We start from the raw sequence: 27,062 nt of genomic DNA on the forward strand, positions 1-27,062 counted from the left end.
ATTGCAGTAGTTCCAGTCTAGGTGGAGGTTTCACTGAACATCAGAGACCTCAGTGTCTTTGACAGACAGCTGTGATTGATTCCTAGTTTTTCTTTAAAGGCAAAGTTTTAAAAATGAATCAAAGGCTCTAGGAGGAGGCATTTTCAGCATTTTTTTTTTTCCTAGGCTTACTTCACAGTAAGTATCCATGTATTATTTATACACCACACAAACACAAAAAAGTAAAAGATTAGGAAGGGACAGTTTGAGCACTCATTCATGCAGAACAAGTCAAGTTCATTTAAAGAGTGCTATGATGTGCTATCGGTTTATAAACATGCTGGATTTAATTATGTGATGTCTTTATCGCACAGCTAATAGGCTATATTATATGCAACTTTATCCGCGTACGTGCAGTGCATTCACGCAAAGCGATATATACTGTATAGCAAATCTCAACTGCAAAATATTATCACCTAGCACTTTATATAAAGTTGGATATATGTGACCCTGGATCATAAGTAGCACGAGTATATTTGTAGCAATAGCCAAAGTCAAAATTATCGATTTTTCTTTTACGCCAAAAATCTTAAGATTAGATTAAAAATCTTAGATTAAGTAAAGATCATGTTCCATGAAGATATTTTGTAAATTTCCTACTGTAAATATATAAAAAATATATTTTTGTGAGTGGATATGCATTGCTAAGGACTTCATTTGGACAACTATAAATTTTGCACCCTCAGATTCCAGATTTTCAAATAGTTGTATCTCGGCCAAATATTGTCATGTCCTAACCATACATCAATGGAAAGCTTATTTATTCAGCATATCTCAAATGCTTGATTGCTTGTATCCTTGTATCTGCTAAATCTGACTATTAGGCATGAAGATATTATAATTAGCATCATGATTTGCTTTGAAACAATGGATATTTTGAAAAGTGCTATGCAAATATTTTTGACTTGACTTGACATGTACATGAACCTGGTAACTTTTGCACTGTACACAAATAAAGGGACTATCTGCAAATTACTGTTTATATATTTACTATTTATATAGAGGCTGATGATGCTTTTTACATTTTCTTTTTCTCAGTTTCTCAGGCTTTTAAGCAGGTGTTTGGGCATAATGGCTGTGTCTTAATCTTGCCGTCAAATGATCCACTTGTGTAGCAGGTGCTTGATGTTCTGCTCAGGTACAAAGTGTCTTTTGTGTCTCTCAGAGATCAGCAACAAACTCAGATTTTGAACTGAAACAAGCCTTCCATCATACAGACAAACTAATATACTTGACTTTTTTAGTGTTTTGTGGTGAAAAATGTGATGCTTTGTCTCGTACTGTAATGAAAATTGCTGCTGATACAGATGATATTTCTGCTTTTAGGTGATGCCAACCAACATCTGTTCTTCTACATTACTCTTTAAGTAAAAAATTAATGTGACATTTGAGACAGAAATAGATTAAAGAGAGTCAATGAATAATGCTAGTAAATACTAATATGATGAAGTAAAGTTAACAGAGAATAGTGACTTTATAATTACTGCAAAGTCACAATTTCACTGCATTGCAACATTTTTAAGCTTTGCATCTCATCTCTGGTATTTGAAATGGATGTTTTATGATATTGAATTTCTGTATATCATCCCATAAATGGATTGAATGTCAAGGGCTCTATTCGGAGTGAAATAATAGCTTACTGCATACTGCGCAATATATACTGAAAAAACAGTATATACGACAAAATATGTGAAACATTTTACATTCTGATTATTTTTGAACAATATACATCATTGTTAACACAAGACCTCACCAAGTTGTAAGTTTAATTCAGGTAGTGGACTTCTCAGAAATAAATATGGTTATTTTGCTTTTTAATTCAAATTTAAGTAAAAAAAGACTTGACATCCAATCATTTTTTGAAAGAGATGTTAAAAAAGAATGGTTGATATTACTTCTATGTCATTCATCACCCTGGAAAAGGAAGGTTAGCTTGAGTGCATTGCATTATGGTATACATTACACTGCATCCCATACACATATTCCACATTTCCTCTGTTGTAAACTGCACATTTAAGCGAAAGTCATACAGGTTCATAAATTATATCATTAGTAACTTTTCTGGTGTATGTGGAAGTGCGCTGACATTCTGTAATTGCTATAATGATACAGACTTGTTCTGATGTTCTACAGAGGCTGGCGATGAACAAGAGAGATCAGAGAGACAGGTGGAGGGCCGAGATGGAGCAGGCATCTAGAGATAAGAAGATACAGGACACTGATGATTATTGCCTTTAAGGGCAGATTAAAGAACCATGTTAATCATCTCATTGCCGTGGGTAATTAGCTCCAACTTCTAACATCCTAGAACCAATAGATCAAAGCCCACTCTAAATAGCTTACAGACAGGGATGAGCTATTCTAGTGGTCATGGTGACCAGAATGATGTGATGTCAGGGAATGTAGAAATGTCCCCGAATCAGTTATGAGTCTGTGACTGTAATGTATTAATGACCTTCATCAGACTTCATGATGGATGGTGGTGAATCCATAAAATGTGCAGAGAAAAATGGACTGATGATTTCATTCATGATTTATAAACACCTTGCCCAAGGTCTGGGTTCTTACACTCTGGACAAATTCCCTTTTATTTTCAGCAGGTGCATTAGAAATGGGAATGGACATAGAAAAGAGAATGGGAGAAGCTTCAATGTGCAATATGGCTACTATACAAATGGCTACATTTTGGTTTAGGCAAACTGAAAAATATTGCTTTAAGCATGGTTTGGAAAAAAAAGCAAGACAAATATTTATTTATTGCTATTAATTATTATTAGGGCCCAAGCACCAATGATGTGAGGACCCTACTGTAATTGCTCAGTCAATTATTCTTCTTCTCCAAAATGAATTTTTGAGGGCCTAAACATGCTCGAAAACTCATGAAACTTTGCACACGCTTCAGAAGTGGTGAAAATTGATATCTGATATGGGTTTCAGAATGTGGCAAAATGGAATAGTCCAATACCTACAAAAAAGTCCCGGGGTGCAAAATCTGTAAACCCAACAGGAAGTGAGCTATTTTTAATGTTCTCTGCAAAATTTTTGCAGTTTTTGCCATTTCTGGACGTTGTATTTTAACAAACTCCTCCTAGAGCTTTAATCAGATCAACATCATATTTGGTCAGTCTACTGTTGTAACTCAGGCCTACAATGTCTGATCTGCCCCAAACTTCACATTTTATTATAGTCCTGGCCTATGTCAGACATGTTTGAGTCGAGTTACTGTATATCTTCATAACGTCTGAGAACTTGTACAATACTTTAACAAACTATAATACATCATGCTATCTTGTCATTCCATTCAATTTTAGTCACTAGTCTGATATCATACTTGTAGAACTGGCTTTCATTTCCTTTCTCTCATCTCTCCTGTGCAGCTCCAGCAGAGATATCATCAGTATATCATCAGTCTCACTCTGGATCACTGCCAGATGTTAGCTTGCCTAAAATCAAGAAACCGAACGCCACAAAAACATTCAAGAAGCACAAACACAAAACAAGAAAACTTGTCCACAGGGATCTCCATGTGCCACAGAATCAATCAAGCCACCAGTATGACTGCACCATTTATCTTCGAACATATCAGTGGTTGGAGAAAAGAAAGTAGTGCAATTGGATTGAAATTGGACCCCCTCCTCCCTACATCCCAATGCCTATATTAGATATACAGTGCAATTCGTGATCAATCCTGAGATAGGGGAAAGCAGCAGAAGAAGGCTTTGTGTCCTCTCAGCTGTGACAGGGCTGGATTGAGTCTTAATCATCAGCTATCAGCACAGACTGTGAATAAGCCCCTGATGGGCCCTTCATTTCGCATGGGTGGAAATGCATAGAAAGCCATCATCTTGCGTTAGTCTCCCAGTGCATGCATATGTACACACGTGTGTGCACGTCCACACTCTGACATTTTGATTGGACAGATAGTACGTTTTTTGTTGACTAAATCTCTCTGCTCATGTAAATTAGAAAGCTCGGGGCTTTGAGTGCTATCTGTGACGCTGGGCAGATGGTGAGGTTGAACTCCAGAGTAATGAATCAAGGGTTTGAAATTTAGATCAGACTGTAGTGAAAAGAACACCCTTAAAATAACCTCTAGGTTGGTGTTCAAAGAATATAAATTCTAATTTAATATCAACCGATTATGACCTTTATGTTAAAAAAAAACAAGTGTTTTAAACAGTTTGTAGGAGTAAACAAAGAAACGAATAGAAAAGAATAAATAAATAATGCCCAATTTACACAGCAAAAAAAGACAGAATCACTTCTGAAGTGGGATTTAAGTGTCTTTACACAGACTGTTTAATGCTGCTCAGAGGTGGCATAAATGCATTTACAAAAGCAATTACAATATACTTTGATACTAGGTGCCGGTATAATGTTTTATGTATAAATGTTTTATACATCAAAACTTACTTTGAAAATGGCCCGCTCAAATCAAATGACATGTAAGTAACTCACATGAAAGCAAACTCTTACTCAGTATTCTGAATATACAGCCATAATAACCCACAAACTTTTGTCTTCTGTCTCATTTACATAAGCTCCACCCTTTTGTCATCGTCTTGTTTAACATGTGGAGTTTTAACATCATCACAGCAGACCAGAGACTCAGTGCTACAACACACACCTGATGGCTACAGGTAAGACTTCTTGTTTCCTATACTGCATACATCACACGTTAGCACAGCCTTTAAGTTTGTTATTTTCCATCAGTATGTGTTGCTTTTGTGTTAAGATAAGGGGGAAGGGATGTTTTTGGTTCTACGACACCAAATCCTCTTGAGGAGCACAGATGGTCACCATGGACACCAAAACAAAACCATGACGATAGCAGGGGGAACCTGTGGTGTCACACCTTATACAGATGAAAACAGAACAGAATCACTATTAGAAGCATAAACACATATGCAATACATAGTAATTATTAGCAAATGCTTCAGATCTCTCTTTAGAAGATGACTTGAATGACATTATTTTGAATAACACAAAGTCCATTAGCAGTTACAGTGTTGGGGAAAGTTACTTATTGCATTACAATATTGCATTTCTTCCTTAAAAAAGTAACTAATTGCATTACTTAGTTACTTTTTATAGAAAGCAATACGTTGCGTTACTTTTGCACTAGTTTGCATTTTTGTTTTTAATAACAAACAAACAAAAGTTACATTTTTGGCAAATGTAAAGGCCCTTTCACACCAAAAGTGAAATGATAAGCCTCAGGCTGAAGGAAATCCAAATTCACGCCTCTAGTAGAGTGATTAGTATGATTGAATTGGATCATCGAAGGACAGCAGCAAAGACATTGGTAAATAAATTTATTGTGCGAACATATTTAATTATTTCAGGTTTGGGTAATATTCTGAGTTTGATTCACTGTTTTTATTCATTTTGAGGAATACTGAATCTGTTTTTGTGCAAGTGAGATGAGTAAATGCAGGCTCACATTTAGTCTACAACTAAAATATCCATCATGTTTATGCACGGAAAATCTCTGCTTCTTATTCCTGATTTCTCTTAACATGGGGACAGGAGAGGTGTCAGTCAGTACATGGGAAATCAAAGTAACTTGCATTACTTATTTGAAAAAGTAACTCAGATATTTTGTTGTAATTTTAAAAGTAATGCGTTACTTTACTAGTTACTTGGGAAAAGTAATCTAATTACGTAACTCACGTTACTTGTAATGATTACCCCCAACACTCTATACGAGTTTCATTCCATTTACATTCTCCTTATTTAAATTCAAATTTAATTCTGCTTTCTGTTTATTACCTCAAACCCTTAAGACCTTCGTTCACAAATTAATATATTTTTGATGAAATCCAAGAGCTTTTTTTTTACCACTTTCAACACCCAGAAATGTAGTAAAGACATTGTTAAAATAGTCCATTTGATAAATATGATACAAAACTTTTTGTGCACAAAAAAATTAAATAGCGACTTTATTCAACACTTCCAATGCTGTTCCCATAAGCACCATGACGCATGCGTGCGATACTGACGCAGGAGTCGGCCAATAATGAGTCGGCGTTCTGACATAGAACCCGGAAGCACTGCACTGTGTTTACAATGTGAAAAACATCATAGACTGATACTGAAGAGAAGAAATTGTTGAATAAAGTCATTATTTTTATTTTATTTTTGTATGTATTCTCGGCACTTCATAAAATAAAGGTTGAACCACTGGAGTCACATATTTTAATGACGTCTTTACTACCTTTCTGGGCCTCGAAAGTGGTAATTGCGGGGTATCAGAAAGCTCTAGGATTTCATCAAAAATATCTTAATTTGTTTTCCGAACTTGAACAAATTTCTTACGGGTTTGGAACAACATGAGGGTAGGTAATTATTGACAGAATTTCATTTTTTGGGTGAACTAACCCTTTAAAAAATTTAATTCAATTTAAAAGTAGTTTTAAATTTAATTCTGAAATCAAACCTAACATACTCCATCAAGCAGAAAGGATTTTGAATGATTTTGAATTTGCCAAAAAGAGAATTCATGTATATCTAAACCAGTTTTACACTATTCTGAATCAGTTTATTCCTAGATAGAACAGACTGGTTAGGTTTTTCTAAGCTGTCATGTGTGCTTCATGCTCATTTTAAGATAAGCTTGCTCCTCTCTAGTAGCTAATCCAAAAATGAAGAAAAAAGTATTACTTCTTGGAAGAATAACACCACATTTTCATTTACCTTACATTGAATTATATCCAAAATTACCCAGCAACTTTGTATCCAAGAAGAAGAAGAAAAAAAAGTGCATTCTGTCTTCATTCTGGAAGGATATGCCTTGTAATATAAGCTTCTGAGATAGTAACAATAAAGCAATCTAACAAAACAATTTCGGTGGAATTTTGATTTAGGTGATCTTTATGTTCCAAAGATATCTTGTGTGGCTGGCTTCTCATCTTTTTGTGATACTCAGGCTTTGTAATCAACAGCAAAGCCATCTGGGTAAGTGCAGAGACACCTGTGCTTTTTGGGTGAAAGCCACTGGAGTGGAAGGACTGCCAGAAGAGGATGCCCTTCTAGCAATGACAATGTAAAAACATAGAGTTCAACTGTTCTTAACTATTCAGAGGATTAATACTTATCTTATCCTGTTCATCCACATCATCTAATTGGTTTCATGTAGTGTGTCTTCACATTTTCATCCTATCAGAGGGATCCTGAACATAAAGACCTCATTATGATAAATGATCCTCGACTCAGCTAATGCTAACCTTCTGTTTAACACCTTGCGGGTCACAGCACCCAAACAGAGATTAATCTGAAAGTTATTTCATCCCAGCTGTGATATCCAGTAAGTTGAAGATCATTCTGATTAAGCTACTTGCAGTTTTAATATTATGAGACGTGTTGAGATTCATGTCTAGAATATGAAAATATTAAACAAGAAGCCAAGGTCTGTTGACCATGGGTAGTCTGATGCGTGTCCAGTGAGTAAAAGATCACAGTTAATCAGGCACTGCGCAACATTTGATAACTAACTAGCTGACAGTTGGTCCTTTTTAATTGGATTTCATCCAAGACTGGACCAGCAATTAGTTAGAGAACATCCAACCAATGAAGCTTTAAACAGGACATGCAACATTTAACTTCAAAACTGATGTGTTATCTTAACCTTCCAGTGCGGTTAAAGCAAAATGATCAGTTCTTGCAATCCTGAAAAACTTATGGTTTCCACACAAGTATTGAGCAGCACAAATATTTTCAGCATTGATAATAAGAAATGTTTCTTGAGCAGCAAAATCAGCATATTGCAATGATTTCTGAAGGATCATGTGACACTGAAGACTGGTGTAATTCAGCTCAGGAAAAAAAAAATAGATTTTAAAACTGTAATACATTTTCATAAATTAATTTTTTACTGTATGTTTTGATCAATTAAATACAGCCTTGGTGAGCATAAGAGACCTCTATAAAAACATCTTGCAGACTATTGAACGGTAATACACATTACAGATTTTCTTTTTAAGAGTCAATAAGTGACGTCATTATTATGTCAGACTTTACTAATGCTAACTAAAATAATTTGCAAAGTTGATGATTAGGATGTTTTCACAAACATTATTGCTCAGACAGGAAAAAGAACTGACTGACTACAAATTGCAGTTTATAATGACGATTCAGTTTTAGTACCGGGAAAGTCGACATGTGTTTTGAGACTTTCAATGCAGGAATCAGGTTTAGCTCTGTTAGATAAAAGCATTGTAAAGTAAAGGGATGCAAGCCAATATGTAATTTTATCTATGCAAGATAAATATTACTTAGACACATAACTCATATCAAATTTTCATGCTTTGACACTGCATATATTCTTTTCAGTATTCTATCATAAATTCAATTCAAAGCATTAGTAGAAATCAATAATATGACTGTTAATGTCTGACTTCCCTCTTTTTTCCCCAATGTACTGCCAATCTAAACACAGTTAACCCGGATCGGTAACACTTTATTTCGATGGTCCACTTTAGATCTTCTACTAACTCTAAGTAACTTTTCAACTACATGTCAAATAATTCTCAGTAGATTGTTAGTAGACTGTCTGCTTAATATCTGCTAACACTTTATTTTGATGTTCCCTCAACAATAACTTTTCAACTACATGTCAACTTATTCTGCTAACCCTAACCTAACAGTTTACTAACAGTCTAATACTCTAATGAGAGTTAATTGACATGTAGTTGCAAATTTACATTTTAAAAAATGTTTGGTTAAAAACAACCCAAGTTGGGTTGAAAATGGACAAACCCAGCAATTGGGTTGTTTTAACCCAGTGGTTGGGTTAAATGTTTGCCCAACCTGCTGGGTAGTTTTATTTAACCCAACTACTGATTAAAAATTACTATATGTCTGGTTTAAAATGAATCCAAAATTAAAAATCAGACACATAATTACTAGAGGCAACAATAATAATCAAAAGGTGTACATTTATTAATAAGCAATTTAATAAATGTTTATTGTTTATTATTCATTATCTTATTAATAAATGCTCATTTATTAAACATATTAATAAATGTTAATTTCCAGCATATTTTGGGTTCATTTTAAGCAAGAAATAGAGTAATTTTTATACAACAGTTGAGTTAAATAAAACTACCCAGCATGTTGGGCAAACATTTAACCCAACCACTGGGTTAAAACAACCCAATTGCTGGGTTTGTCCATTTTCAACCCAACTTGGGTTGTTTTTAACCCAGCATTTTTAAGAGTGTACTTATAGATATAAAGTGGACCATCGAAATAAAGTGTAACGTGTAACAGGCTAACATGTTGCTAACATGATTTAGCATGTTGCTAGCACGTTTGCTAGCATGATTTAGCATGGTGCTAGCATGATTTAACGAGACTGTACTCCTCCAAAAAACGACCCTATGGGTTATTTTTTCAAGCACTTATTACGACCTATATTTACATTTTAAATTCATGCAGCCTCTAGCCTACATAAAAATAATGACAGTATGTCGTCATGAAATGACGTATGATGACCGTCGTTACCAATCAAAATGTGTGTTTAAATGCAATGTGTGGACATTTTACATGGTCCCTTATACCCACCATTTGTCCTATTTTTATCAAAACTCATTTTTATCAAAACGACTACACCTACCACAACCCTAAACCTACCCTTAGTGTTTTATAGTGTATACACTTTATGAGCACAGTGTTGATTTAGCATATTGCTAGCATGATTAACATGTTGCTAGTATGTTTCTAGCATAAATTAACACATTGCTAACATTTTAGCAAACATTGTTAACATGTCCTTAGCTAGTTGCTTGGCTTTGTGATTAGATAGATAGATGATAGATAGATAGATAGATAGATAGATAGATAGATAGATAGATAGATAGATAGATAGATAGATAGATAGATAGATAGATAGATAGATAGATAGATAGATAGATAGATAGATAGATAGATAGATAGATAGATAGATAGATAGATAGATAGATAGATAGATAGATCGATCAGTAACAGTCTATAAATACTAATGAGAGTTAATTGACATGTACTTGCAAAGTTACTTATAGATAGTAGAATATCTAAAGTGGACCATCAAAATAAAGTGTAACCCAAGGATCTTATATAGGCTATGTGTATTATCATCTACATTATATGTCACATTAACATGTTTAACAGGCATTGTGGTGCAACCAGTGTTCATTTGGCATGTCTGGTCTAGTTTTTATTATCCACATCCTGATTTTTATGCACACTGTATTTTATAGTGTTTCTGTAACACTTTTCCCCATCTATTTTATAATTAATAGTGTTTAAGTGCCTGTCCAGGAGCCACAAATATCAGCTGAATGAATTTGAAGTTGGCAATTTTTATGCACATTTGACAGTTTAACCTTCATTTCAGGAAACTCTTCCTACTTTACATGCAAAAAGGGGAGAGAGAGAGAGAGCGAGAACATCAATGAAACAAGTTTTTTATTGGCCCCTGAGCATATTTAATTTTCCTTCCTTTTAATTTGTTTTTCAAAACACTCCAAGCAGTGAAGATCAAACATCAGAGGAAGCTTAAATGACCTCCACTAATCAATGAACTCAGAACAGTGGCTGAGAAATGAGATTCAGGCTATTACGGAACGGTTTTTTGGTTCTCAGGGTAAAGTAATGTTTATGCCTCAATTTTAGTTCAAATAGAGTGTCAGTAGTTCTAGCCTAAGATTGCCAGTTTGTATCTTGATAAAAATATTTTTCCATTAAAAATTTAAATCCTATACGATGAACTTGGACTGCTAATTTCAAAACACAGTTAGGTATAACTTTATGTATAGATTTGTTTACTGAGTATTGAACTTTTATATACAGCACAAATTCTTTGGCGGTCAAATGGTTTGTTTTTTTTACCACGTCATCTTAAAAATCCTACTATTACTAGGCACTTTGTGAGCTGCTGGGGTTTAAAAATGAGAAGGAATTATGTGACATCCTATTGGAGTCTGTCAAGAAAGCTGAAGTCTGTACTTTTCTTTTCTTGGCCATTCTTGCAGTTGTTACCTATTTCTATTTTATCTGATCTTTAGAAATTACTTTCATTGGTGTTGGCTAATATATTCAGGATGTTTCAGTCATAAATAATATGTTTGACTTGTATAAAAGCAGTTAATTTAGATGCTATCACGTGAAGCACATTTTTCGCTTATCTAAGAAAACATGTTTTACAAAGCTGAATGCACCAGAAGGCTCATCATATTTATCATAATGAAAGTTTAAAATTATATAAAGAAGCTGTGTTCCTCTGCTTGTGTATGCATTTTACTGTCCTCTCTAAATAGAATATGAAGGTAATTTAGTCTATAATTAATTGTTAATTTCTGCACATCTTGTTATTATGCACTTTAGAGAATGATGTGCTACACACATTACTTTCCAGAGTAATCCATTTACAAAACAGCTTGTTTATGTTCAGGTCCAGAGATCATCCCAGCGAGGACCTGTGAAGCTCGGCCACAGCAGTTGTGCATCTCCTTCGGCACAAAGAGAAAAGCATTCTGCAGTAATGCATATGAAAATAGTTTATAGCCAATCAGATTACCTACTACTTCCTTCTTCTCCTCTGTGTTGACCTTTGTATTTCTGTGTACAGTATATGCATTGTCACTGAAGATGAGCCATGCAGAACTTGGAAATGGGAATGAGGAGTCTTTTCAGCCAACAGAATATTGTGAGAGGTAAGATCACATTTGTATTGTGAATATAATGATTAGAACCCCTCCAACCCCTTTCAGCTGTGTTTAGATTCAGAATTTAGTGCCTTATTATATTGTAATTGGCTGATACATGATAAAATATATATATATATTATGTGAAAAAGCAAAGAGTTTTATTTAAAAGTGTTCTCATTTATATGTATTTTTTGCACTGCAAAATATTGTTTGTTGAAAACCTAAAATTTAAAATAGAGTTTCATACTGTAAAATAGCTGTGCTGCATTTTACACACAAAAACAGTCTGCGTATATTTAAAAAAAATAGCAAAATCTATATTATTTATAAGCAAAAGTGAAAGTTCAAGCATTAGCCTTATTATAACATTATTTTGAATGCTCCTCTCATTGTCTATAGTGGTTGTTGCCCTGATAGTAATTTGTAAATATGAAAAAGTGCAGAAAGTAACATGAAAAATAATTATATATTTCATACATTTTATGGTTTTGCCCTACATGACATTTTGTAGTCCCGTGTCGTAGGTGACCAGGACCACAAAATCTGTCATAAGGGTCAATTTTTAAAAAATAAATAAGTTTTCACTGATGTATGGTTTGTTAGGATAGGACAATATTTGGCCGAGATACAACTATTTGAAAATCTGGAATCTAAAGGTGCAAAAGTAAATAAAAAAAATTGAGAAATCGCCTTTAAAGTTGTCCAAATGAAGTCCTTTGCAATGCATATCCATTCACAAAAAATACATTTTTGATATATTTACAGTAAGAAATTAACATAATATCTTCATGAAACATGATCTTTACTTAATATCCTAATGATTTTTGGCATGAAAGAAAAACATTGTATTATTGGCTATTGCTACATACCCATGTGACTGGTTTTGTCGTCCAGGGTCACATATGTGTACAGTACTTGTCCTAACTGATAACCAGTGTTGAGAGTTATGCATTACTAAGTTATTATTTTTTATTATTTTTTCTGTAATTTAATTACAGTTACTTCGGATGTAATTGCATTAAATACTGTATAGACTAAAACAATTTTATATAAAACAATAGTGGATTTAACATCAAAATTTAGGGCCCTATTTTAACGATCTAAACGCAAAGTGTAAAGCGCACGGCGCAGGTGCACTCAGGGCGTGTCCAAATCCACTTTTGCTATTTTAACGACGGAAAAACGGTCCGTGCGCCGGGGCGCATTTTTGAAATGGGTTGTCCCTATTCTCTTAATGAGTAATGGGCGTAACGTTCAATAAACCAATCAGAGTGTCATCTCCCATTCCCTTTAAGAGCGAGATGCGCTCGCGCCATGGTGGATTGCTATTTACATGGCGTACACGCGATGAGTCAGTTAATATATATGTGTGTTGGCACGATTGTTCAATTAATTAGCCAATTTCGTTCATCATTATAAGTAGTAATAGGCTGAATTGAATTCTAATACACGCAATGACTATTCATCATTACATTTTTATATTTATGTAGCCTACACAATAATATTCTTTTACACTGTAATCCTTTTGTTTTTAATATTTGGCATGTTTGTGTGATGCGCATCCCTGTGTGTAATAAGCAAAGTCAACGCGCACTGTGGACACGTCCAGAGGCGCAGCTTCTACTAACGCTCTCTAACAGAAAAATATTGCGCCATTGACTTTAGACTTTAGACCAGGTTTGAGTTGGTCTATGGCGCAGTCTATCTTCAGCTCCTTAAAATAGCAATGCGCCGGCAATGCGCCTGAACACACCTCTTTTTTAGACCAGCACGCCCATGAGCGCACTAACTGGCGCAAATGCATTTACTAATTTAAGGACGTGGCGCTGAACGGGAAAACGCGAACGGCGCCGGACGCAAACTAGCAAACACACTTGCGCTGCGCCTTGCGTCGCATTGCGCCAGGTGTATTATAGGGCCCCTAATGTCTATAACGATAAAATGTATGTTTTTAATGTAACCTTCTCCCTTTAAATACTTTGGTCAGTTCAGGTATAATTTATGCAATTATATATTTTTTATTTGAAAGAATTCAAAGAGCAGTTTCATATCCATCCTTGTATTGTTCAACTGGTCGAGGTTGATGTAGTATTTAAAAAGTACTTAGTAATAAGTAACATAAGTGTTTTTGGTAACACTTTACTTTACAGTGTCATTGTTACATGTGTTATATTTAGTTACTATATTAATAACTATAAATTATGCATAATTATTACATGCAACTCATCCTTAACCAAACCAAACCCTACTCCTAACCAGTGTTGGGGGTAACGCTTTACTTGAGTTTAAGTAACTTGAGTTGCGTAAACAGATTACTTTTTTCAAGTAACTAGTAAAGTGACGCATTACTTTTTTCAGTTTACTAAAAAATATCTAAGTTACTTTGTTTTCACATTTATTGACTGGCAGCTCTCCTGTCCCAGAGGCGTTGTGTGTGCTGTGTAAACATGATGGTTATTGTAGTTCTCGACTAAAGGCGAACATCCATTTACTCATTATCTCACTTGCACGAAAACATTCAGTATTCCTCAAAATGAATCAAAACAGTGAAATGCAATCAAAGAATTTTACACAAACCTGTAATAATTAAATTTAATTAAATTAAACAAGCAAGCCCAGGAGAGAAAAGTAACACAAAAGTAATGTAATGCAATATTGTAATACAGTAACTTTCCCCAACACTGCTCCTAACCCTAAGTACATGTAATTGATTATTATTACTCAGTACTTAAATGTATAATTACAGTGTAACAAAGACACCTTAATATAAAGTGTAACCTATTTTTAGAGAGTAATTAGTACAGTAATCTAATTACACTACTGAAGATGTAATTTGCAGCTATTAAAGGTACAATATGTAAAATTTGCAGTAAAATATCCAAAAACCACTAGGCTAGTGTTATATATTTTGTCCAGCTGATTACTAACAATATCTCTAATGTTTTCAACTACTTGTAAATCATGAGAAAATTCCCATTCTAAACAGTGACACGGGGCAGTGCAGTCGCCTGTCAATGACGTCAGTTACCTTTGTTACCGCCTTTACTGACGTAGAAACCACATGACAACAGTGCCGTGGACAAATGCGGAAGTAGAGTCTAGCGTCCAGCAAACCACTAGCTTGCTTCAAGCAGTTCCTTATTTACTTCTTGCACGTTCTATGGTGGATTGTGTTACTTATTTATGGAACATAATTACTGTTTACCATCTGCCGCTGGTTCTGTCGACAAGGACAGCTCCCGTAAACTCATGACCGGAAAAGCGGAAGCGGCGCCGGCGGCTGTGTCATAATAAAAGTCCCGCTGCTCGTGAGGCGTGTGTTGATCAATCGCTCCAGCTCCTCGTTCAGCTCCCGCAACACTCGGTCCTGCTCTGCTTCATACTACAGTAACTTTAATAATCGCATCCACGAACATGAGTTCTTCCAGACTCCAATCCCTATTCTTTTGCACCGTCCGTTGAGATGGAGACCACATGTCCCAAGTTTCCGCTCTAAAACTTGGCGTCATCAAACTACGCCTTTGTTTTGAATAGGCTTCTAGCGACCTCTAGCGGAAAAAAATATCACAAATTGTACCTTTAATTACTTTTTTAGAGTAACTTACCCAACACTGCTGATAATACCATCCTGCAACACACACATTGGCTATAAAACAGGACAAACATGTCAGCTGCTCTAGAAAGCACCCCTATGTGGATAATGAAAAACAACAGCATAAACTCCAATTGTAAATTCAACTGACTGATTCAGAACTGTTATTTCAAATGCTATAGGCTGAATGTTTTCTTCTGGCAGTGAAAAAAAACGTTAAAGGAAGAACTCGTTATCTCACTGTTTTTGGGTGCAGGTCAGACAAGTAAACCAAGATTACAGTGTGTTCACTATTCTTGTAGGGGTATTGACAGAGGTTACACATTCATTGCCTCATACAAAAAAAACAAAAACAAACAAAAAAACATGTGCACACAACATTAGTTCAGTTTGCTGCAATGTGATTATGGCATGTAGAAGTTAATCATTCTTCAGCTGTTTTGACACAGAGATAATAATTGATGAACTATATCACTTTCGTCTCGTGTTACTGGGCTCTGAGAACATCAGTGCTGACTAGACAGTGTGGATTTATGCATTTCCATTTATATAAAAACTTGTTTTTCTTTTTTTAGATGGCAGATGATGAACTTCCTCTGAGCTTCCAATGGAACTACAAAGGAAGAGAAGAATAGTTCGGCCTGCAGGTCCCCTGGATGGAGGCTATGGCTGGTTCATTGTGCTTTCCACCTTCCTTGTCTTTGGATTGACATTCGGTGTAATCAAGTCCTTTGGTGTGTTCTTCGTAGAAATACAACACTACTTTGCAACCACAGCAACAGCAAGCTCATGGATCACATCCATCTCTGTGGCAACTGTACATTTTGGGGGTATGTACCAATTTAAATTTCAACCAGCAGGGGGCTCCCTCTACTTACACTCTTAGTAACCTTTGCCTTTGAATGCAGACTGATATGTCACTGTGACACTTGACCTTCTTTGTTGATCTTATTCGCGATTAATATTAATGTGCAATTGTCACACAAAATCAAATCTGCAAACACTTTGGCAATAAATGAAGATGTACTAAACTCTTACTAAAAACTCTTGATCTACACCATTGTCTGATTTTTTAATATTTGTTAGAGCCACACTCATGTTTTTCTGGGACCATCAGACCTTTAAACATTGTGAGGCTGAAACATATCTAACAGAGCAGGAGACTAGAAATATGATTTTGTGTTGTACCCCTCCATTTCTCTGTCTAACAGTGTGATAGCCTTACAAAAGCTGACAGAGCACTTGGCTACTGGCTGTACAGTATGTCATGACTGTGTGCTTTGTGTTTGTCTGTGATTCAGCCCCCGTAGGCTCTGCATTGAGCGCGTGCTTCGGCCATCGGCCAGTGGTCATGGTGGGGGGTCTGCTGAGCAGCATTGGGATGGTGGCCGGGTCATATGCCCAGGATCTGCTACAGCTGTACATCACTGTGGGGTTCCTTACAGGTAAGAGCACAGCCAGCAGTAGAGCATATGGCTGTGCTCCTGCACACACACATTCACGCTTCCCATCTTTCAACGTTGATTCACAACTAGAAAAGGTCATTAGCCATTTATAGCGGCTGTATGGGATGTTACTCATGAACCTCTCAGATTCAGGAATACTGCAGAGAGACAAGCATATGATGAGACAAGAAAATAGGAGCAAAGAAAGAAAGAAAGAATTTTACCCAATAGACTTAGGGCCCTATAATACACCCGTCGCAATGCGACGCAAGGCGCAGCGCAAGTGTGTTTGCTAGTTTGCGTCCGGCGCCGTTCGCGTTTTCCCGTTCAGCGCCACGTCCTTAAATTCGTAAATGCATTTGCGCCAGTTAGTGCGCCCATGGGCGTGCTGGTCTAAAAAAGAGGTGTGTTCAGGCGCATTGCCGGCGCATTGCTATTTTAAGGAGCTGAACATAGACTGCGCCATAGACCAACTCAAACCTGGTCTAAAGTCTAAAGTCAGTGGCGCAATATTTTTTTGTTAGAGCGCGTTGGTAAAAACTGCGCCTCTGGGCGCGTTCACAGTGCGCATTGACTTTGCTTATTACACACAGGGATGTGCATCACACAAATATGCCAAATATTAAAAACAAAAGGATTACAGTGTAAAAGAATATTATTGTGTAGGCTACATAAATATAAAAATGTAATGATGAATAGTCATTGCGTGTATTAGAATTAGGCTACCTATTTTCAGTTCAGCCTATTACTACGTATAACGGACACAATCCCTGCTAATTCATCCCACGCCTTCTTCACCTCGGGAAGCTTTGGTAGATTCCTGCCTGTCCCGTAGATGATCTGCTCGCGCGCTTTAACTTCGCGCACAAGCAGATCGGTTTCTTCCAACAAATTCCGCCATGTAAATAGCAATCCGCTGTGGCGCGAGCGCATCTCGCTCTTAAAGGGAATGGGAGATGACACTCTGATTGGTTTATTGAACATTACGCCCATTACTCATTAAGAGAATAGGGACAACCCATTTAAAAAATGCGCCCCGGCGCACAGACCGTTTTTCCGTCGTTAAAATAGCAAAAGTGGATTTGGACACGCCCTGAGTGCACCTGCGCCATGCGCTTTACACTTTGCGTTTAGATCGTTAAAATAGGGCCCTAAGAGTTAAAGGGTGTTATGTTTAAAGAGTTAACACACGCAGTTTCCGCCAATCTCATGTTAATCTTGAGTACCTATAGAGTAGTATCGCAGTATCATATTTATAAAAGATAGATATGCTGTACCGACTCTTTCCGAAAAAAGCCGAGCTCCTGGAGGCGTGCCGTGAGCAGAGCTGGAGTCTCGAGCACGCACAGCTTTTGCGTAGCGATCGTCTGCAAGCTGCGACATCATTATACATAAAAAGGGAACAAAAACGTTGGTGTTGTTTACATTATATCCACTTGCGCACTGATTGCCAACAAACATTTGATGCAGTTTTACTCACCACCCGCAATCTGCAAATCCATCGCCAAACTGGGACTTGATTACAAAACATTCGTCACAGAAATTCCGGGAACAAACAAACATACGTGCCCAACTCCGTTGCAGCCCCGGAAAAACAAACTGCATCCAATGGTCCCTTAACGCTGGGTTCTTTGGAAAGCTGAAAAGGGCATCTTTCCCTCATAATCAAAAACACACTTCTTTGGTGACATTGTTGAAAAATCTCTCGGCTTCCATAACCCGAACGAATCACATTAATGGGCGTGCTCTGGGTGATGTGTGATCATTCTCATCAAAGGGAGAAATGCCCATACAAGGAATTCCGCCCTTTATGATGTAATACAGGGCCAAACTAAAAAAAAAAAAAGTACTGTATTTGGCACAGAAATACTTCATCCAACTCGTGTTTTGAAACTTTGGCCCCAGCATCAAATCAGCATATTAGAATGATTTCTGAAGAATCATGTGACACTGAAAACTACAGCAATGATGCTGAAAATTCAGCTTTACCATCACAGGAATAAATTACATTTTAAAATATATTAAAATAGGAAAAAAAGTTAATTGTATTGTATAATATTTCACAATATTAATGTTTTTACTGTATTTCTCATCAAATAAATGCAGCCATGGTGAGCACAAGAGACTTCTTTCAAAAACATTAAAAAATCTTACTGACCCCAAACTTTTGAGTGGTGGTGTAAAAGGCTTGTAGTCTGCCACTGACTCAATATCATGCTAAAAGTCTAGTGTGTATGTAACAGCAGTAACACAACTCGCAGGTCAAGTTCAACAATAGAAATGTTCTATGTCTGTTGTTCAGTTAGTCAATGATGTTCATAATACACATAACCTGTCCATTTAGCCAGTGACATTTATACAATATTTTACCTTGAAAAATAAATGACTGGTCAAAAAGATAAATGCTTGCTCTGAATGTCCTTTTTGTATTGTCCTCTGCAGGATTTGGCTACGCCCTGACCTGGACTCCTACTGTCACCATGCTGGGCTGGTACTTTGAAAAGCGACGGCCAGTGGCCAACGCTCTTGCTAGCACAGGAGAGTGCCTCCTCACCTTTGTCCTGACCCCATCCTTCCAGTTCATGGTGGATCAGTATTCCTGGAGGGGAGCGATGCTGATCCTGGGAGCTCTGCAGCTCAACTTGTGTTTGTGCGGAGCTCTTCTGAGACCACTCAACAGACATGTTCCTTCTAAAGAACTGCTAGAGGAGAAAAATCATGAGTTGGAACTGTTATCTCAATCTCACACAGACTCACACAGAAGTTCAAAAAACAGGTCAGACTCGAAAAAATCAGATCCACTGAAGGTGAAAATCATAAGTTACGTGGACTACACGCTTATCGCCAACGCTCGCTTCATGGTCTACTCAATGTTTGGTGTCTTTGCTGCTCTTGGCTTCTTCGCTCCATCTCTCTTTTTGGTACCGTACGCCCGCAGTCAAGGAGTGGAGGAGTACCAGGCAGCCGCTCTCATGTCCATCTCTGCGGTGCTGGACCTGTTTGGCCGGGTGTTCTTCGGGTGGGTCGCTAATCTGCGGCTGGTAAAGACAGTCCATCAGCTGATTGTCACAGTGATTTTGTTGGGCATTGTTCTGTTGCTCTGCCCACTAGCAACCACATTCACCCAGCTGGCGCTGTTCAGTGCGGGTTACGGACTGGTGTTCGGCGCGACCGTGGCCATTCACATCACGGTACTCGCGGAAGTGGTGGGGGTGGAGAGGCTCGGGAGCGCTCTGGGTTTCTTCATGCTCATCCGCAGCAGTGGTGGCCTTCTTGGACCACCTTTGGCAGGTGAGATATTTAAAAGTAATTTGATCAGTAGTGACTATCCTAAGGAGAGACATCAGAGACAGCTAAGGGAAAAGCCAATTTCATGCTTTTAAGAGGCCCTCAAAAAAAATTAATAAATAAAAATAAAAAATAAATAAAAAATATCTTTATATATATATATATATATATATATATATATATATATATATATATATATATGTATATATATATATATATATATATATATATATATATATATATATATATATATATATATATATATATGTATATGTATATGTATATATATATATATATATATATATATATATATATATATATATATATAGTTGTTGTTTGAGTTTGTTTTTAAATAATTTTAATAAATAACATGCACATTTGTTGAATATATAAAAAAATATTTTAAACAAAAAAATATATTCGTATATTCATATTATACTTTTTATATTTTATATATATATAAATATTAAAAAATATATATATATATATATATATATATATATATATATATATAATTTTATATTTATATATATATATATATATATATATATATATATATATATAATTTTATATTTATATATATATATATATATATATATATATAAAATATAAAAAGTATAATATGAATATACGAATATATTTTTTTGTTTAAAATATTTTTTTATATATTCAACAAATGTGCATGTTATTTATATATATATATATATATATATATATATATATATATATATATATATATATATATATATATATATATATATATATATATATATATATATATATATATATATATATATATATATATATATATATATATATTCAACAAATGTGCATGTTATTTATATATATATATATATTTATATATATATATATACAAATATATATATATATATATATATATATATATATATATATATATATATATATATATATATAGTTGCTGAGTTTTTGTTTGTTTTTAAATATATCAAATAAATAACATGCATATTTGTTAGATACATAAATTATTTTGAACAAAAAATATATTAACATTATACTTTTTATTTTTTATATATATGTGATTTATTTATTTGTTGATTGTGTAATTTAAAATCACAAATATATAATTAAAATTATATGTGTAATTAATGTAATTCATAATTATTATAATAAATAATTGTATTAATTATTGTTATATTATATTTGTGATATATTATATTTGTGATATATTATATTTGTGATATATTATATTATATTATATTATATTATATTATATTATATTATATTATATTATATTATATTATATTATATTAATTATATTATATTATATTATATTGTGATAAATTATTTGTAATTTATTTGTTCCTTTATTTATATGTTGAGTAGGTTATTATGACATCTACCAGCAAGATCCATTGTTCAATATGCAATATCTTTACAAATGGCTTGCTGAAATTACTCTAGTCTGACACTGTGCAAACACAAGTTGTCCTTTTTTTATTGTTTAAAATGCTCTTTATCAGTCATCCTAATGCATACCCTTCCCTCATCATATTTCTTCAGTGAGGTTTCTCATTAAAGCCTGGCAGGAATCAGTTTACAGTAATAATGCGTTATCTTCCCATAAAGCATTGCCTATCAAAGAAATGCACTCGGCTATTGTGTTAATTTCATGGATTATTGGTCACTGCACAAATGGCTTTTCCTCTTTCAGTAGCGGGCCACGCTTTGACTGCCCTGACCAAATTTAAACCATTCATTTAGTTTCATTGGCTGTAATTTTTCTGTGCCCAGTACATAGAATACATCACAAACGGTAGAGCAACAATACATCAGCAGAGCTACAAAAGTGGCCAGATAATCAACAAACAAACAACCAACCAAGAACAACAATGCATATAATAGCTGTAATCGATTACTAGATGATAAGCTCTGATAGGACAACTTCAAATAGATGGTATTGTAATGTGGAGATGATGACATTTTGCCCTTACCTAACAGTTTTTCTCATCTGCCAAAACATTGCACAAGTTGGAAGAGTTCTCCCCTGCGCAGCCAAAACCTCTCCCATGCAGGCCAGAGGCAGTTCAGCACTAAATCATCCAGAAAAGCCTCATCTGTCCATTTAGAGTCATGAACTGCCAAAACAATGTCCATATCTGTATTCTGAAAGACTAATGTGCTTAATATGAATCTCTTGGGTTTTTAGTCCATTAAATAGAGCACAGATTAATGTTTGCGAGGAGAGGAGAGTCTTTATTTTAGGCACCACAGGTTATGAGTGTAGTCTGCTGTGGGCTCCAAAACAGCGGTGTAATTACACCATAAATTAGCTCTGCAGCAGTTTTTCTCAGTGACTTTTAATCGGGTTGGAAAACTCCTTTACTGTGGCATTATAAAAGATGACTCAAATAATCACTGCATCACTGACTTCATAGGTACTCTGTTCCTCGGCGCTTTAATTGATTGATCATTTAAAATAATGTACAGGGAAATGTGCTTTCAGAAAGCAGGTTAAGCAGAAAAGGGGAGGTGGGATGATGAACGGACAACTGCAGGCTAATTAGTGGTGCTTAGGCAAGCATCGCTACTATGCCCAAGCAACCACCCAGAACACCCTAAAAACCGCATACAAATGCCCTTGCAACCATCATTTGTTGAGTTGAGTTTTGCATTGGGAAGTATGTGTTAATTGCAAGCTAATAGCATTGACTGAGCATTTGATTTTAGTATTACATTATATGAATGACTTTTTATATTTGATTTTCCTATATTTTATGCATTAATTTAGTATTTATACTAAGTGAAACTTCAAACACAATTGACAATGATGAAATAATTCCTTCTAATTTTTCTACAGGAGTCTTCATAGACAGAATGAATGACTATGGTGCTGGTTTCCTGATGGCGGGCGTGGCTCTTCTCGTCTCCGCCTTGTTTTTGCTTGTGTTACATCAGATGAACAAAAAAGGGATGGAAAAGGGAAAAGATGTCCACTTGGAGAACGGAAAAGGTCGCAAGGATCTGAAAAACAAGAAGAAGTTAGTAGCCTAAGAGGAGGCTTTAGCGTAATGTGCATTTAGTGTCACATTTAGCGTCTGACATTTATTTTGCAGTGTCACGTTACTGTGGACAAATATGATGCATTCATGTTTCACCACACTTGTGGCCATCAAGCAGAGATTATTGTCATAAGCGATGGGTGTAAACTGATAACATGGACATACATTGTCTGTAGGACATGCTGAGTGAACAGACCTTTCTCACCTAAATGAAACTTTCTGGGAAGTCTTCTAATGTAGTCCTATTGTAAGCGATATTTCATCAGATCTATTGCTCCAGTAAGTGTGGAAAATGGACAGTGCCTTAATGGACTAATGGAAGCTGATTCATGGTTTAGCTACAGCCAAAGATGATCACATGCAGTCAAGAACAATATCTGGAATTTCTTGTGTATAACAGTATGAAGAATCTATTTTGGTCTGTTTGCCTAAAATTACACAAATTAAAATTTGCATTTGAAACATGGATTTTATCTAAAGTTGCCTCCACAGGTCTGAATGTCAAATACATTCTGCAGTTTCAGAAAACATTCTCATTGATCGCCCTCTAATGGTGAGAAAAGGGAAATTCAGGATGGATGGCTACAGTGAAACTGTATGTTTTCCTCATTATAACATTATAACTTTCCTCAAAATAACTGAGGGTATGTTTAATATAGCATAAAGTATATTAAAGTGCATTTTATTTTGCAAAAGCATCTTTAAAATACCTTAATCTTGAATCTATATAGGGGATAGATATGTTTCTGAAGGCATTGATTAAAAACAGGCACATCCTGCTTAAGAAAACCACATGATAGACAGCACTGTCTAGATCTTTCCTGGTTATACAGTGTGATGAAATGGTAACCGTTCAAAGCTAAGCCATCTTTACAAGATATCAAAGCTTTTTTTTCTCTTCACAATAATCTATTCCCAGCATCTGCACTTTGATGTGTTTTATACATGCTGGTCTGTGTGCATCACAGATTAGTGGCTTTCCAAATTGGAAAAAAAAAATAACAGAAATAAATTTCAGTATGCTTGTTACCTTGAATCTGAGAAAGAAACATCATGCTAGACAAAGTGAGCCTTCAGTGGCATACAAATGAAAACATTTTAGTCACTTTTGGCTAACATTATTTTGTTAAAGGTGCCATCGAATGTTTTTTTACAAGATGTAATATAAGTCTAAGGTGTCTCCTGAATGTGTCTGTGAAGTTTCAGCTCAAAATACCCCATAGATTTTTTTTTTATTAATTTTTTTAACTGCCTATTTTGGGGCATCATTAAATATGAGCTGATTTATGCTGTGCGGCCCCTTTAAATGCTGACGCTCCCCGCCCCCGGAGCTCGCGTTTGCCTTACAAAGTGTTCGTCATGCATGCGGCATGCATGCGTCGGATTATGTGAGTATTGTATACTGTTATATTGTTTACACTTGATTTTGAATGAATTTGAGGCTGTGCTCTGTGGCTAACGGCTAATGCTACATTGTTGGAGAGATTTATAAAGAATGAAGTTGTGTTTATGAATTATACAGACTGCAAGTGTTTAAAAATGAAAATAGCGATGGCTCTTGTCTCCGTGAATAAAGTAAGAAACGATGGTAACTTTAACCACATTTAACATTACATTAGCAACATGCTAATGCCTTTCATAATGTTGGGAACATGGGCTGGCATATGCAAATATTGGGGGCGTACACCCCGACTGTTACGTAACAGTCGGTGTTATGTTGAGATTCGCCTGTTCTTCGGAGGTCTTTTAAACAAATGAGATTTATATAAGGAGGAAACAATGTTTGAGTTGAGTTGAATGTCGAGTTTGAGACTCACTGTATGTCATTTCCATGTACTGAACTCTTGTTATTTAACTATGCCAAGATAAATTCAATTTTTCATTCGAGGGCACCTTTAACTTTTATTTTCCCTCGTTTTAACACACGACTACTGACAGTAAACACAATGCACTCAAAGAAAGTGGTTACCCGACAGTAGAACTGACATGTGAAATCAAAGTTTGTCCAGAAGTGACTATTGAATATACTATGTCTATTGACTAATAGATCTCAAATGAACTGTTCATGCTGGGTCAGACACATACAGGTGCTGATAAGATGAAAGGTATATCTAGCACTACAGATCTGCACTTATATCTGGTTTAGTTTTAATAATGAGAGTATAAGCTGTGTATTCTGATATTCACAAAATAAGTTAATCATTTTATCATATTCATCATATTGAGTGTTATTTATATACTATTATAGAATTTTAATGAGCTTTTATTTTTATATTTTTAGTTTTAGTACTAACAATTAGAACATGTCTAATTTTTGTTAAGTTTGGTATGTTTTTCATGTAATTATTTTATTTTATTTTGGCTTTATTTCAAATACCAAACAACGATTTTTAAAAGTTTTAGTTTTAGTTAACAAATAACAACACTGCTCTTATCATTTTACTGTAAATTCACTGTGGATTTATTATTTCAAGCAGAAATAGCTGTTATACCGTATATAGTTTTTGACACTTGATCCGATCATCTCATTCCCAAAGAGAAGAAGAAATAATGCTGTAATGAGAGAATATAGGACTTTTTTCCTGTGACCTGAGCCGTCCTTTTTTTTTTTCAAACACGGTTGAGGCGATGAGTCCTTTGAAGTCTGTAATTGGAAACAGTTGATGGAGTAAAGTGGAATAACGGATCCCAGATCCGTTTCTCCAGCCATATCTCCCTCCTCTCATAAACCCGGGCCTCTTCACTTTGACCTTCGTGTTGTCTGGGTTATGCAGTAACCCCCGAAACAACCGTTCAGAATGATACATGTGTGACCTTGTGCTTGATGGCAACGTTCAGTGAACTAGACTGAATCTTATGATACAGACAAAAGGGAAAATTCCTAAGAAATTAAACAGAAATGACAACAAAGTGGAAATCTGTCTGTCTTTAAACAGAAAATGCAAAGTGTCAGAACACCTGATTAAGGTAACCAGCTCTTTGAAAAGCAAGAGGCAAAGACTATAGACTGGAAATTGCGAGTTTAGTTCTGCTTGTTGAGTTTAATTAAAGTGAGCTAAAGTAACACAAACTTAATTTCATTGTGTTCAATCCACCTAATATATTTAAAGCTGAAGTTTACTTAAGTCATTTGTGTTACATGAATAATTTGTGTTGAAAACTTACTGGGCAGTGGATCTGCAGTTCCAGCATGCTTTGCAAGGAACTGCATTATGAGAGTAAAGCTGCGTACGACATTGAATATAGTATGCGAAAAACACAGAGTAGTCTGTCTGAATTCATAGTATTCGAAAAACAGTAGCGAAAAGTACCCGGATGACTTACTGCTTCTGGTGAGATACATATGATGGAAATACGTTGGACACTTTACTATCCCATGAGGCCACGGGAGAGGATTTGTGAATGGAGTTGCAGGGACGTAACTGGCACTGGTAGGTCATGTGACAGTAACAACATGGTTGATGTAGCACGTCCGAATTCATTCATACTACACACTTTCGTACTATATATAACATACTTTTTCAATGGTCGTGAAGTAAATTTAAATTCAAATGTAGTACCTACTCAACAGTACGTGATTTCGGACGCAGCTTAAATTTTGTGATCAAGTGTTATTTTATGTTTTTCAGCAAAAGAAAGGCATGTTAGTGTTTAAAGTTCAGTTATGTTGGACAATTAGAGGAGTTTCTAAAATGTTTTTTTAATTTTGTGGTTATTGAAGAGTGGCACTTGTGCTTAGGCAGTGATCTATAGTCATTTCTTTACTGATTCCAGTCTTTTCGTATTTGTTCATTATATGTATTGCGTAAATTGTTTAAACATAAGAAAATTAAAGGTGCCCTATGTAATTTTTTTCCTACAATTTAAATATTATCGTTACATATAATAAAGTTAAGTTTAACATAGCCTACTGGAGTAAATTAATTTGGCCTAAACCATCTAAATTGTGTTCACCCAACTAAATGAACTA

At 35.4% G+C, this 27,062-nt stretch overlaps 1 protein-coding gene across 2 annotated transcripts; it reads left to right on the top strand.

Moving 5' to 3' along the window:
- Positions 1-139: 139 nt before the first annotated feature.
- si:dkey-246g23.4 (uncharacterized protein LOC559426 homolog) lies at positions 140-23,486 on the top strand. 2 transcript variants are annotated; one of them, XM_067389215.1, is made up of 11 exons: positions 140-177; positions 1,078-1,177; positions 2,173-2,318; positions 3,417-4,484; positions 4,581-4,679; positions 11,471-11,557; positions 11,648-11,732; positions 15,894-16,148; positions 16,620-16,763; positions 19,206-20,054; positions 22,891-23,486. In XM_067389215.1, exons 8-11 carry the CDS (start codon positions 15,926-15,928, stop codon positions 23,082-23,084), a joined length of 1,410 nt encoding a protein of 469 aa, XP_067245316.1. In that variant the 5' UTR covers positions 140-177; positions 1,078-1,177; positions 2,173-2,318; positions 3,417-4,484; positions 4,581-4,679; positions 11,471-11,557; positions 11,648-11,732; positions 15,894-15,925; the 3' UTR covers positions 23,085-23,486. The 2 variants fall into 2 exon arrangements, with proteins under 2 accessions (XP_067245316.1, XP_067245315.1); XM_067389214.1 differs by having other exon boundaries at positions 3,417-4,679.
- The last annotated feature ends 3,576 nt before the right edge of the window (positions 23,487-27,062 follow it).

This window comes from Chanodichthys erythropterus, chromosome 7 (genome assembly GCF_024489055.1).
Source record: "Chanodichthys erythropterus isolate Z2021 chromosome 7, ASM2448905v1, whole genome shotgun sequence".
NCBI classification, from domain to species: domain Eukaryota; kingdom Metazoa; phylum Chordata; class Actinopteri; order Cypriniformes; family Xenocyprididae; genus Chanodichthys; species Chanodichthys erythropterus.

Coding starts and splice junctions, on each gene's coding strand:
- si:dkey-246g23.4 (XM_067389214.1), top strand. CDS start 15,926: ATGGAACTACAAAGGAAGAGAAGAATAGTTCGGCCTGCAGGTCCCCTG. Junction 16,149..16,619: donor GGCAACTGTACATTTTGGGG/GTATGTACCAAT, acceptor TCTGTGATTCAG/CCCCCGTAGGCTCTGCATTG. Junction 16,764..19,205: donor CACTGTGGGGTTCCTTACAG/GTAAGAGCACAG, acceptor TGTCCTCTGCAG/GATTTGGCTACGCCCTGACC.